General features: G+C 40.2%; 2 protein-coding genes across 2 annotated transcripts; both read left to right on the top strand.

Annotated features, from left to right (window-relative positions):
- Positions 1–329: 329 nt before the first annotated feature.
- Positions 330–4,297, top strand: sec13 (SEC13 homolog, nuclear pore and COPII coat complex component). Its single transcript, XM_067505079.1, has 9 exons — positions 330–487; positions 669–713; positions 1,099–1,214; positions 1,531–1,682; positions 1,863–1,996; positions 2,159–2,292; positions 2,540–2,660; positions 2,853–2,999; positions 3,522–4,297. The coding sequence occupies exons 1-9, from the start codon at positions 485–487 to the stop codon at positions 3,630–3,632; spliced, it is 963 nt and encodes a 320-aa protein (XP_067361180.1). The 5' UTR covers positions 330–484; the 3' UTR covers positions 3,633–4,297.
- A 1,713-nt stretch (positions 4,298–6,010) lies between these two features.
- On the top strand, positions 6,011–11,597 carry LOC137127887 (deoxyribonuclease-1-like). Its single transcript, XM_067505424.1, has 10 exons — positions 6,011–6,152; positions 7,251–7,338; positions 7,474–7,562; positions 9,053–9,139; positions 9,335–9,438; positions 10,262–10,374; positions 10,602–10,756; positions 10,946–11,042; positions 11,139–11,214; positions 11,465–11,597. Exons 2-9 carry the CDS (start codon positions 7,258–7,260, stop codon positions 11,190–11,192), a joined length of 780 nt encoding a protein of 259 aa, XP_067361525.1. The 5' UTR covers positions 6,011–6,152; positions 7,251–7,257; the 3' UTR covers positions 11,193–11,214; positions 11,465–11,597.
- Positions 11,598–12,053: the final 456 nt, after the last annotated feature.

Raw genomic sequence — 12,053 nt, 5'->3', positions numbered from 1 at the left:
TGTTAAAAGTATATGAATATAATGTTGAAGTAAAGGTATGAAAGTATCAACTAAGTACTCAAGTACATTTATTTGATAACTGAAGTCACTGATTTAACGCTTTATTTTAAATAATTTTACCTCTAACAGAATATGGCATTGATGTGAGTATATTCGTTGAAGACAGAGTGGATAATTTTATTCTTTTTTTTAATTTGTATTCTCTGTTGCTATTTTAAATATGAACATTTAAATATGAATATGAACATCTTGTCTAATCGATTGATTAATTCTTTGGTTGAACGGAAAAGTCCCAAAGTCACCATCTGTACGTGGAACCTTTCGCGGGCGTCCTTGTTTCCGCGAAGAAACAGGCGTCGGACCCTGCGGGAAGCTGTTTCTGTATTTCTTGCCACGTCGGAATAGTAGTAGTTGAACTCACTCAATTCATTTCCTAACAAACGAGGAGCTGCTTTCTGGAGGGTTTTTTGGTTCATCTGCAGTCATGGTGAGTGTGCTGACGTTTAATCGAAGTCGTTTGGTCACGTTTGTGTTGTTTAACGGTGACCGTGAAGCGCTGACGTGCCCAACTTGGAAGCAGCTCGTTAGCACAGTGGCTAATGGCAGAAAGCTACTTTTATATTTTGTTCTCACTTTAATACAGATTTATTCCTTTTTTTAAATTTCAGGTTTCCGTTATCAATACGGTGGATACCTCTCACGAGGACATGATTGTAAGTTGTCGGGTTTTCTTATTTTCTTTTAACGTCAGCTGGTAGTTAAAGCTAGCTAACGTTAGCATTCGCTGCACTGACAGGCTAATCATAATAAACGCCAAATATTTAGCTAATATTATGAGCTGCAGCTGCAATAAATACACAGCTGTCTTTGTGATTACCAGTGATGTAAAGTTGTAATTCTACCTAAATGCAATTTTATAGCAGTTGAGTGTTTTCATCTTCCACTACCTAAGGCCTAGCTCACAGCAACTTCCCTTAAAAGGATAAAAAATAAAAATTAGACCGATTCAAGTCTAACAGTTTTCGAAAGATTCACACCTTGTTGTTACCTAACAAGTCCGTTATTGCAGGTGTTGATGTCTCATTGTGTGTGTTTTAGCACGATGCCCAGATGGACTACTATGGTACTCGACTTGCCACTTGTTCCTCTGATCGCACTGTAAAGATCTTTGATGTCAGAAACGGAGGTCAGATCCTGGTAGCAGATCTCAGGGGGTAAGAGACCACAAAAATTATTCAATAGCATTTATTTTTTTTGCATTAAGTGTATTTCCATTATTTTACACATTGCTCAATTCAACTGTAGCCACAGTCTTTCTCTTCATGCAAGTGCAGAATGTGCAGCGCCAAACGATCGACGAATCTTTGCTTGAGTCCAGACATGATGTTGGCTTTTTTTGTCACAGCCAACAAGACACAATTCCTTTAACTTGAAAAATTAATATGGGCTGATATTACATGTTTGTTTTCATCATAACTGCATTTTACACAGAGTATATTGGATAAACTGTATTTCTCTGTGTTTGTGCAGCCATGAAGGTCCTGTATGGCAGGTAGCGTGGGCTCACCCGATGTTCGGAAACATCCTGGCTTCCTGTTCATACGACCGTAAAGTCATCATCTGGAAGGAGGAGAACGGAGCTTGGAACAAGATGTATGAATATACCGGACACGAGTCATCAGGTCAGGAGTGATCAATGTGCTGGAGTGTGTCTTGTTTTTAGCATTTTAGTTTTCTACTCCCTCCAGCAAGTGTGGTATAACTTAATAAAATGGTTTAAGTCTTTTATGAAGAGCAGGGTTCTGGTTACAACTACAGAAGTTGGTGGTCTGAAGTCCCTAAATCTGCTTGTTTGTCTTCAGTGAACTCTGTGTGCTGGGGTCCATATGAATTTGGCCTGATCATGGCTTGTGGCAGCTCAGACGGAGCAATTTCCCTTCTCACCTTCACTGGGGATCAGCAGTGGGACATCAAAAAGATCAGCAATGCACACACAGTAAGTTTGACACTCGGCTGTGTACGATTTATATAATTAATTGTATTTCTATTACTGTATGAGAAGAGTTGTCCCAAATGTTCTCTCCTCCGTTTTCTGTCTGTTCATTTGCTAGTGCTGGTCTGTGCAAATGTGTTTAATGATGTTGTAACTTTTCTTCAGATCGGCTGTAATGCAGTGAGCTGGGCTCCAGCTGTGGTTCCTGGTAGCCTGATTGACCAGCCGTCAGGACAGAAGCCAAACTACGTCAAACGCTTTGTTTCTGGAGGCTGCGACAACCTTGTCAAACTCTGGAAGTAAGTTGGCATTTGGTCCACTTTCTGTGGAGCTTGAAGTATTTTTTGGGGAATTGTGTAATGACAAGATATGGGGGAGAAAATATGGGGCAAAGAATAATAATGACATAGTTTGTCAGCGACGCTCACGTTGAGTCTGGCATTATGAAACCCTAAATAGTTGCGGCAGTGTATTTTTTTTTTTTTTTTTTGGTAAAAGACTGAAGAAGCAGATGGCTTAATTATTAACTGTCACTCTTGTCTACAGAGAGGAAGACGGTCAGTGGAAGGAAGATCAGAAGTTGGAGGCTCACAGTGACTGGGTGAGAGATGTCGGCTGGGCTCCATCGATTGGTCTGCCCACCAGCACCATCGCCAGCTGCTCCCAGGTCAGATTTGTTTCCGTTTAAATGTTTAGTAAAAGCCTACAAGTAATGCTTCTGCCTTGGTCCTGAAGACCTGCTAGAAGTTTGTAAACTGCCAGATGTTGCTGAACCCAAAGCTTCATCTAAATTATCATTAACATGACATAAGTGAAAGCTCTGTAAACAAACTCAGATTTTCTTTGCACCTCCTTTAAGGACGGACGCGTGTTCATCTGGACGTGCGACGACCCTGCGGGCAACACGTGGAACGCCAAACTCCTAAATAAGTTTAATGATGTTGTTTGGCACGTCAGCTGGTCTATCACTGGAAATATTCTGGCTGTTTCTGGGGGAGACAACAAGGTAGGTTGGTTGTATTTTGGTTATGTGCAATTTGAATCATTATCATGAAGCAAAGCCTCTTTTAGCCCAACTGTACCTCAGTATTTTATTCTGCATTTAAAAAAAAATAAATTTAGAAAGTTGTTTGACTTGTGATTTTTAGGGGCTTAAATAATTCAGAAGACATTTGTTTATCTTTGGTGTATTGGGGAAAGGAAAAGGAGTCCAGTTGACAAGATTAAATCTTCGGATATCTTTGGTATAATTTTAAAGTCACTTCCAGGAGCATACAGTATATCTCAGTTACTTCATTTGCAGTATTTAATTACCATGGTGGATTAGAAAGACCCAATTTTGTCACAGAAACTACTTGAGGACAAATTACAGAAAGTTTTATAACAATCTGATCAACTGACAAAATAATCAACAGGTCAGTGGCCCCTTCTACCAGGGCTCCTGCATGTTTGCAAGTAAAACGTGCAGAGCCGACTTGACTTTTTCCCACTTATTCATGCAGTGCGTTTGTGTGGGATTATTTTGTAGGTGACACTGTGGAAGGAGTCGATGGACGGTCAGTGGGCCTGTATCAGTGACGTCAGCAAGGGCCAGGGCGCCGTGTCCACCATCACAGACACACAGCAGAATGAGCAGTGACACACACACAATGAACCCTGACTCTACAGGGCCCACAGCCTTCAGAGATGAATCACGTGTTATTAGAGATGCCAGACATTTTATCTGACAACAAAACATCGTCCACAGCTCCACAGTTTGTCCAGGATAAATATTTCTACATTTTATCAGAAAGGGAAGAGAGGATCTCTACACAGAGTTTGGATTTTTTTTCCAGTTTGTCATAATGTTTGGAAATGTAAACAGGATAATTACCTTCATATTTTTATCAGGTGCTCTCCATTGTTGTCTAGTTTTTTTTTTCCCTATTGTAGTTGTCACATGAACAAGAACCCACCCTCCATCACATCCCCATGATTTTCTGCTCCTGAAACATTCCACCAAACGTATGTTAGGATGATCAACATTTTTATCTGCAGTATAGCAGTAAATGTAATAATAATTGAATAAACAGTTTATTTAATTGAGTAAAGACACATTCATTTTAACACATGCAGGAGGATCATTGTTGTCAACAGGTGTTAATGTAAATTCAGAGTCTGCCTTAATTAAGCTGCCACTACATTTCTGTGACGACCAGGAAAGGAGCTAAATTGTCATCAGCTTTCAATTTTTTTTCTTGCACGTCAGAAACCATTGATGTGTTTTCCATATTTGATGTAATTAAATAAATGTTCAAATAACAATGCTCAATGATAAGGAAAATTAATTTCTGTGGGTTGTACAGTTGGAAGAACAAACCACGTCGTTGTTACTAGTATACATTATTAGGATCTAGCATCCAACGTGTCTTACCTGCTGGTTCATTCCATCGCTGGTGGCCACAGACCCATGGAGGCCCCCACCTTTAAAACTTACAGGACATAAAAGATCTGCTGCTGAAGCCTTAGAGCCAGACACCAGAGGAAACCTTCAGGAGTGTAATGGAGTCAGTGTCTCAATGGAGCCAACAACATAAGGGAGGTGGTTTTCATGTTGATCAGTGCTGTTTAAATCTGATTTCACTTCCATTAAAAGTGCATCTGCTCCTCATAGAACATCATATTTTCATTCTTCCAGGTTTTGAGACCTGCTATATCACTGCCCAAAGAACCTGATGGGGACCTAATGAGGAGCTGATGATGCATTTGTATGTTTGTTTCCATGTGGACTGTGTAACAGTGTAATGGTGGGAGAAGTGTTAAGACAGTTTGTTTGAACCTCAACAAAGCTTTTAAACTGTTTTGAATGTGAAATTTGAAACTGAACAAGTAAAAACAAATCAGAGATTCAGATTGAATCGGAGCTGACTTGGCTCTTGTGTGCAGTTTTCTCCTGATAACATGATGGGAAGGAAGTCCCTGCATGACACGCACCGGTTGCCAATCAAAGCATGGAAAGTGTTGGTGGTGACGGCAGTGGGTGGAGGTTTGCAGAAATGAATGTTTGGCTCCTGTAGGTCTGGGAGGGGAAGACGTTCAGGCCATGTGGAATAAGAGGAAGGTCACATTTAAACTGATTGGACGGTAGAGAGAAGCGGGAATTTTAGTGGGTGGAGAGAAAACCACAGGCGTAGCTGAACTTTAAAAAACATCTCCAACTTTTAGTGTAAATAAGCAGATTTGTGCTGAATAAAAACCATTAACATTCTTTACCAGACACCTGTCCAACATTTTACAGTAATTTCCACTGCTCCATAAGACTTAAAACAAAGAGACACTGGAATCAACACAACGCAATAAAGATATAAAGACATGGAACATGTTTTTTTTTAAAGGTAAAGAAAATATGGAGGCTGATATTAGTTGCTCCTGAACAGGTGATTTAGAGTTTTAAATTTTGTCTTGCAGTTCAGTAAAGGTCAGTGTGGCTCTTTGCAAAAGTTTGGCACAAGTTTAGCACAGCGCTGAGAACTGAAGCTAAGAACCAAACATCTCCGGCTGAAGCTTTCAGATCAACACAGAGATTTGTTGTAAAGTTGAAAGTCTCCATCTGGTGTCACACAATTTAAGACTCAAATCATCAGTGTTTGGAGGTTTTCAGACTGTAATACAATCATCAGTGACCTGAGACGCTGTGGAAATGCTAACTTCTTGGATCTGTATTTTAGTGCCACTGTTTCATCAGGATGTACAGAACATCTTTCACGGCACACACTTGTAAATAAACGTCTAAGAAGAACCCAGATATTAAAACTGTGACTAAGGGGAATCGGGTCATTTTAATAGTTTCCAATATCAAACAGGAACTTGTTTGCAGAAACAACTGTTGCTGCAAACAGGGAATTGTTGTTCCTGCACATTATATGCAGTTAGTTAGTGTGTGTGTGTGTGTGTGTGTGTGTGTGTGTGTGAGGTAAGGAAGGAAATAAAAACTCTAATACTGATCATGCCGGACAGTTTCCTCCCGCCACTTTTTAGGCGCCAATTTTTTTTTGCATAGCTTATTTATTCAGCACCTCGAGCTCTGAACCATCATTGGGACGTTCAGTTCTCGTCCAGAGTGGTTCTGCTCTGTCTGCTGCTGTTTGAAGATCTGATTGAAGTCATATCAACCTGACTGGTGAGTATTTTCTTTCTGCTACGGTGCTAAAATACCTGCAGTAGTTTCTTAAGGTTGAAGCTCTTTCTCCGACTTTATCTGCCTTTTTCCTTTGTGTGCTGCCGTACAATGTTTGGCAGGAAACCAAATGGATTTTTGCAAAGCTGCCAAACGGCCATTAAAAATAGTTTGGCTATCGTGCTGAAAATGTCGTGTCCAGATTTATATTTAATTGTTCAGATTTTTTTAAACATTGTTTCCTTGTGCATCTCTGCTTTGCTTCTTTACGGAGTTCTTCCTATTGATTTTTTAAATCTAGTTTTTTTTTTCCTTTTCTTCAGAGGCTCAGTTGTAGATCTTAATTTACTCCAACAGAGGTGCAGATAATGTGGATACTGTTGCTGCATCTGCACTGATCCTTTTAGTGCATTAGTGCATTTCTATGTATGTATCTTGGTACATGAGACCCACATTTCATGAATAGGTCACAAAAAAGAATCGGTCAATCCAAATTCCTGAGATTTCCTTTGGCCTTGAACTGTTTCCTTCCTAGTAACCACAGGCTGTGTACAGCAGGTTGAAAAGAGCAGAATAATATTTCCTTGAGCTCATATAATTCCTTGATCTTTGTTTTATTAGGACAAAGATAAATATAAAAAAGACCCTGTTTTTTCAGATTCCCACATAATAAACATAATTCTGAGCATTGTCTGATTAATCCTCATCTTTTAACATCTTGCTGATGAAGCTTTTCAGATATTACTTTCCCTTTCCTTCACCTCTGATGTCTTTTTCTAGCCCACATTTTCCTGCTCATTGGCTTTTTCTTTATGTATTTGACCCCTCAGGATACGTCTTATCATTTTGGACATTGTCAGACTCTTGGGCGCCACCACCAAGCACTAATTTGTCCAAGTTGTACTGGTTTATGGCCAAATACCCAAGAGACTCAGCAAACAATGATATTCTCACTGTCCCCAGCTGTGTCTAGTGCTAATTAACACACGTTAGAATGATAACAGGCCAGCACATTAACATTTAGCTCAAATTACTGCTGTTCAATCTCAGGCTGTAGTCCAATGTTGTGTTTGTGTGACATCTCACGTGATTTTCTTTTAGAGTCAAAATGAAGGTCGCAGCCTTCAACGTTAAGAACTTTGGAATGAAAAAAGTCATGGATGACACTGTGCGGAAGAATCTAATCAAGGTGAGAAGCTGTGTTGCACCAGGGTTTGACCGTGTCCACAACAAACTGAACATATTTCATGATTCATATTTTGAGATTTTCTTTCTATTCTATTTAATGTTTTAATGTATTTTTTTCGTATTGTGTTTCTTGCAGATTGTGTCTCGCTACAGTGTGTTGGTGATGTTGGAGGTAAAAGATCTCAGGGCTGTGAAGAAGTTCCTCAAAGAACTCAACAATTATGGGTGAGAGATCTTCAGTGGGACAGTTTTTGTTGTTTTTGCCTTCTTCCAATGAACTTTTAGGAGCTTTCATCAATCATCTTTAACATTCATTAAGTCATTTAGTTCATGTACTTTTAATGTTGTGAGGAGCTGCTGCAGCTGGCCAGAGTTTAGCCGGGGAGGGGGTCATATTCCCCCCCGGACACCGGCTAGAACTGCCCCTGTCAGTGACACCTGCTAAACAGGGCATCAGATAACACGGAAGAGGAAAGTATGATTCATGATGGCTGGTGAGGACACTATCTAATGACTCTGCAAATGTTTCGTCTCGTCTCGTCACAGTAAAGGACAGGTTCACCATTTTTGAAATATGTCAGGTCTTAATTAGTGCAACAACTTCTCCTTTTTTAAATCCCAAACCCATGGAAACGATGGCCGACAAAATCCACAGTTATGTGCAAAAACTGATTCAAATGTGCATCTGAAGTCTGAGTTAATCAAACGAAGGAAAAATAGAAGTCGTAGTTAAAAGTTCCCTTTTTTGTGTTTCCCTGTTGAATTTCAGTAGAAGGAAAGTAACAAAAAGAGGAAATGTGAAACCACAAATTCTCCGGCTTTGAGAGTTAGTCATCTAGTGTAAATAGCTTTTGAAGGTTGAAGCCTCATATTGTCACTTTTGATCCATTGTTCCACAGAAAGAGGGCTGTGGATTTCAGCCCCCATCACATGCAAACTGTGGGGGGCATCTTTTGGAGGGATCTCCTGTATTTATAGCAAAGGATGATTACAGCTAGTTTGGGCACCTGACTATTGTTTTACACCAGAGCTGCACATATGAGAATCCACTGTGTCTCTGTTATGAAGCAAAGCATGGAAGATGTGGAGAAGATTAAAAGAAGCCTTCACCGATATTGAACTTGCTTCTTTTGGATCTACTTTGGGTAGTAAATGTAAATGAATGCTTCCCTCTCACATCCCTGTATGAAAATATTACTCTGCTTCTGGGTGACAAATGCCTCCAGATGACATCACTTGCAGGAGCCTTTAGTCAGATTATGTTTTCTTGTTCATACTATGGAGGTTGTAATCAGGGTCAACGTGCTTTTCCAGAGCTCCTCTAAATGACATCCTCTGAACTCCTATTATTGAAAAACTCCTCCAGTTGATGTCATCTGGAGGAGTTTCTCAGCTAGAAGAAGAGAAATATTGTAATAGATGGATGTCAGAGGGAAGTTTTAAAGAATGAATGTACATTTACACACAAAACTAAAGCCATAGAAAGCAGGTGGAAAATTGGTGAAGTCGTCCTTTAATTAAATAAATGTTAAAGTTTACTTAAAGTCGACCTGAAGATATCAACAGTGCATCCCTTCCACTGGAAAAACAAGATAGAGATAATAGATAACCCCATTAAAATGCTGATTATGTTTTTAATGTTTTATTGTTACATGAAATGTAATAATTTGTACATGACGTGTGTAACACAGATGACGTTTGATGTTTTTGGACAGAGACAACAAAAGTAATCCGTTCGACATGCGGTGCAGTAAACCTCTGGGACGAAGAACCCACAGGGAGCTGTTTGCCTTCTTCTACAGGTATGAAAGATTCAAAACAAAGTGGATCTGCTGTCCACAGTCTCACAAATTACCGGTTCTCCTCTAGAGCTGCATCAAATTGCATTGACCACTTTATGAAAAGTGTGGACATCACTGTTTCTCTGTACATAAGGTTTCTGAGGTCAGATGTGTGCAAGGATACGAACACATTCAATATTTGTGTGTGTGTCCCAGACAGGAAGAGGTGAGCGTGAGCGAACAATACCAGTACGAAGAAGGAAACGAAGACGTGTTTGCCAGAGAGCCCTTCATCCTGAAGTTCAAGTGTCCAAAAGCAGGTACTTCTGTGGACGTACGTCTCACGTGGTTGAGTGAACACTGTGAATGTCTCAGCATGGTGACGGTTGTCTTCATAACGTCAAAGGTCTTTACCGTTTGGTGTTAGGTTTGACACAGTAACATCCTTTGACCTGACGTGTTCTTAAATCGTCACAAGTGGAAAAATGTACTGGCTCATGTTCACAGTGTTTACTGCCAGTTTGCATGAGGGGAAAGTTGAAAACACATATTAGATATTACAATGTCCTTTGGTCCAAAAACTCCTGAAATGTCCGCTCCCATCAAACGGGACAGTTGAGCTAATTAAACTACTAATTAGCACGCTAAGCATGTCCAGAGCTGACAGCGTCCATAAGTGGAAGTGTCCCCGAGGAAAACACTGAACCTCCAAGCACAGCAAAATGGAGGGTTGTTTTCAGGAAGAGAATCCAGGGCGAAATCAATGTACGAACCACAGAATACGAGCGGACGGGTGAAAGAGTCAAAGAAATAAGTGAAAATCTAAAAATCAGTTCTCGTGTTTACGAATCACAAATCATAAAGTGTTCACTGCTTTACCTTCACCATCTCAGAGCCACAGCTAGCAGCTATACAATCATTCACATGTGAATCAGAAAATATAACTTAGAAAAGTTCATTCACTTTCTTTAATTTGCCTTGGAACAAAGATGCCAACTTCCTATTCTGGCATTTGTGTTAAATGTTTGGTGAGTTCAGGTCAGGATGTCAGTGAAGGTCCTCACAGGCATAGAAATAGAAGTGTGTGTGTGTGTGTGTGTGTGTGTGTGTGTGTGTTACATCTTGCTTTGTTTGTGCTTCTAGCTGTGAAGGATCTGATCCTGATTCCAGTCCACACCAGCCCAGAAGACACAGAGACAGAGCTGGGTGCTCTGGATGAGGTGGTCAAAGCTGTGAGGACACAGTGGAGGACACATGTGAGTTGGACAGTGTACAGTTAATATATAACTTGCTATTAGGGGCACGATTTCTGCAGGTGACCTTCAACCAAATCAGATCAGCACGTGTTCTACTGTAAAGATGGAGGCTGTAAACGCGTCGCCATCTTTATGAGCTGCTGTATTTTCGTGTGACTAAATAAAACCCAAACACAGTTGTTTGTTCCTGGCAGTGATGGGATAATTAAATATGTTGCTTTTTCCAGAAAATTATGATTCTGGGAGACTTCAATGCAAGTGGACCTTATCTATCAAAGAAGAGGAAGAAACGTCTCCGCCTCAGCTCGTCTCCTTACCACTGGCTGATTGAGGACCATGTCGACACCACCACAAGCAACTTAAACGACCACACCTATGACAGGTATCGCTACACGATGGACTTTTACAATGTGCTTGGTAACACGTTAAATCACCACACATAATCACATAATCCATTCGAGGTGCAATGTGAGAATTGCTTTATCACATCCATTATCACAAGAAACTCACAACGAATTTGCGTTTGCCAAATATGTTCATCCCTGATTGTGTCATGACCACATTTATGCAGGATTGTGGTGTTCGGAAAATGGATGGTTAAAGCCGTCGTGGCCGGCTCAGCCAAACCTTTCAACTTCCAGGCAGCATACCGCCTGTCTGATGCCAAAGTAAGGCTGACATTTTCCACACAGAGTGTTAAATTCACAAATTAATATCACAGTGATGCTGTTCTTCAGATAGTTTTATGATGTGTTTCCTTCCAGGCTAAAGCCATCAGTGACCACTACCCTGTGGAGGTGGAGCTTAGGTCAAAATAACATTTGACGCCACAGAAGAAAGGTATGTTTCCTTGTCACTGACACTGTTTATTCTAATATTCATTTTAGGAGCGTTTTAGTGCCTGAAGCCTTATTTAATCATTGGGCTTTTTGTTGCCCGGCCCACTGACTCACTGACACGACTTGACGACACACACACAGTATTTTATCCCGTGATCGGCGTGTTTCTGCTTAGTGTTGTTCAAAATGTTGTTCAGATGTGTTGTTCAGAATCAGACCCTCATTTGTTCTCTTTCTTTTCTCCTTTGCAGGGTCCTGTTGCAGATTTCTTCTCTTATTCCCTTCTGCACCTTGGTGACCCCGACACACATCTCACTCATTTAGACCTTTGATTGCTGCGATTCTTTTTTTAATGTTTCAATTATGAACCTTTTTTTTTTTTAAATAAATCTGTTACTTTAACCATTTAAACCGTGTGTCTCCCAATTTGTCATGGCTTCAAAACACATCTTACTGGTGTGTGTGTGTGTGTGTGTGCGTGTGCGTGCGTGTGTGTTACCTGTTACCCCTCAGTTCAGACTGTGACCTTTCTCCTCCTACATTCGTTAACCCAGGAATAGAAACTGTCTACTGACACAGTTTTACTCCTGTTTCTTATTTTCCTCTTCACATGCCTTCATGCCAATCTCAGCAAAGGCAACTGTTTTCTTTTTTTTTTTTTCATGGTCTTTAACATCGTCCATGAAAAAGGATTCTAACATTTTGATCAATTTTCATTTCTTTTTTTAGTGTTATGTAAAACAAATACTAAGCTCTATGCATATTCATTTCTCTATATGTGACCCTTAATCCAACAGAGTAGTTTATGTTGGGGGGACATCCTGCACAGGCCATTATTGT

The sequence above is a fragment of the Channa argus genome, chromosome 5, assembly GCF_033026475.1.
Source record: "Channa argus isolate prfri chromosome 5, Channa argus male v1.0, whole genome shotgun sequence".
In the NCBI taxonomy this organism is placed as follows: Eukaryota; Metazoa; Chordata; class Actinopteri; order Anabantiformes; family Channidae; genus Channa; species Channa argus.
This window is presented reverse-complemented; position numbering and strand designations above follow the sequence as displayed.

Bases quoted from the DNA above. Each gene is read 5' to 3' on its own strand.
- sec13 (XM_067505079.1), top strand. The intron at 714-1,098 runs GTAAGTTGTCGG...TGTGTGTTTTAG, and splicing joins CCTCTCACGAGGACATGATT to CACGATGCCCAGATGGACTA. The intron at 2,293-2,539 runs GTAAGTTGGCAT...TCTTGTCTACAG, and splicing joins AACCTTGTCAAACTCTGGAA to AGAGGAAGACGGTCAGTGGA.
- LOC137127887 (XM_067505424.1), top strand. From the start codon at position 7,258: ATGAAGGTCGCAGCCTTCAACGTTAAGAACTTTGGAATGAAAAAAGTC. The intron at 10,757-10,945 runs GTATCGCTACAC...ACATTTATGCAG, and splicing joins AACGACCACACCTATGACAG to GATTGTGGTGTTCGGAAAAT. The intron at 11,043-11,138 runs GTAAGGCTGACA...GTTTCCTTCCAG, and splicing joins ACCGCCTGTCTGATGCCAAA to GCTAAAGCCATCAGTGACCA.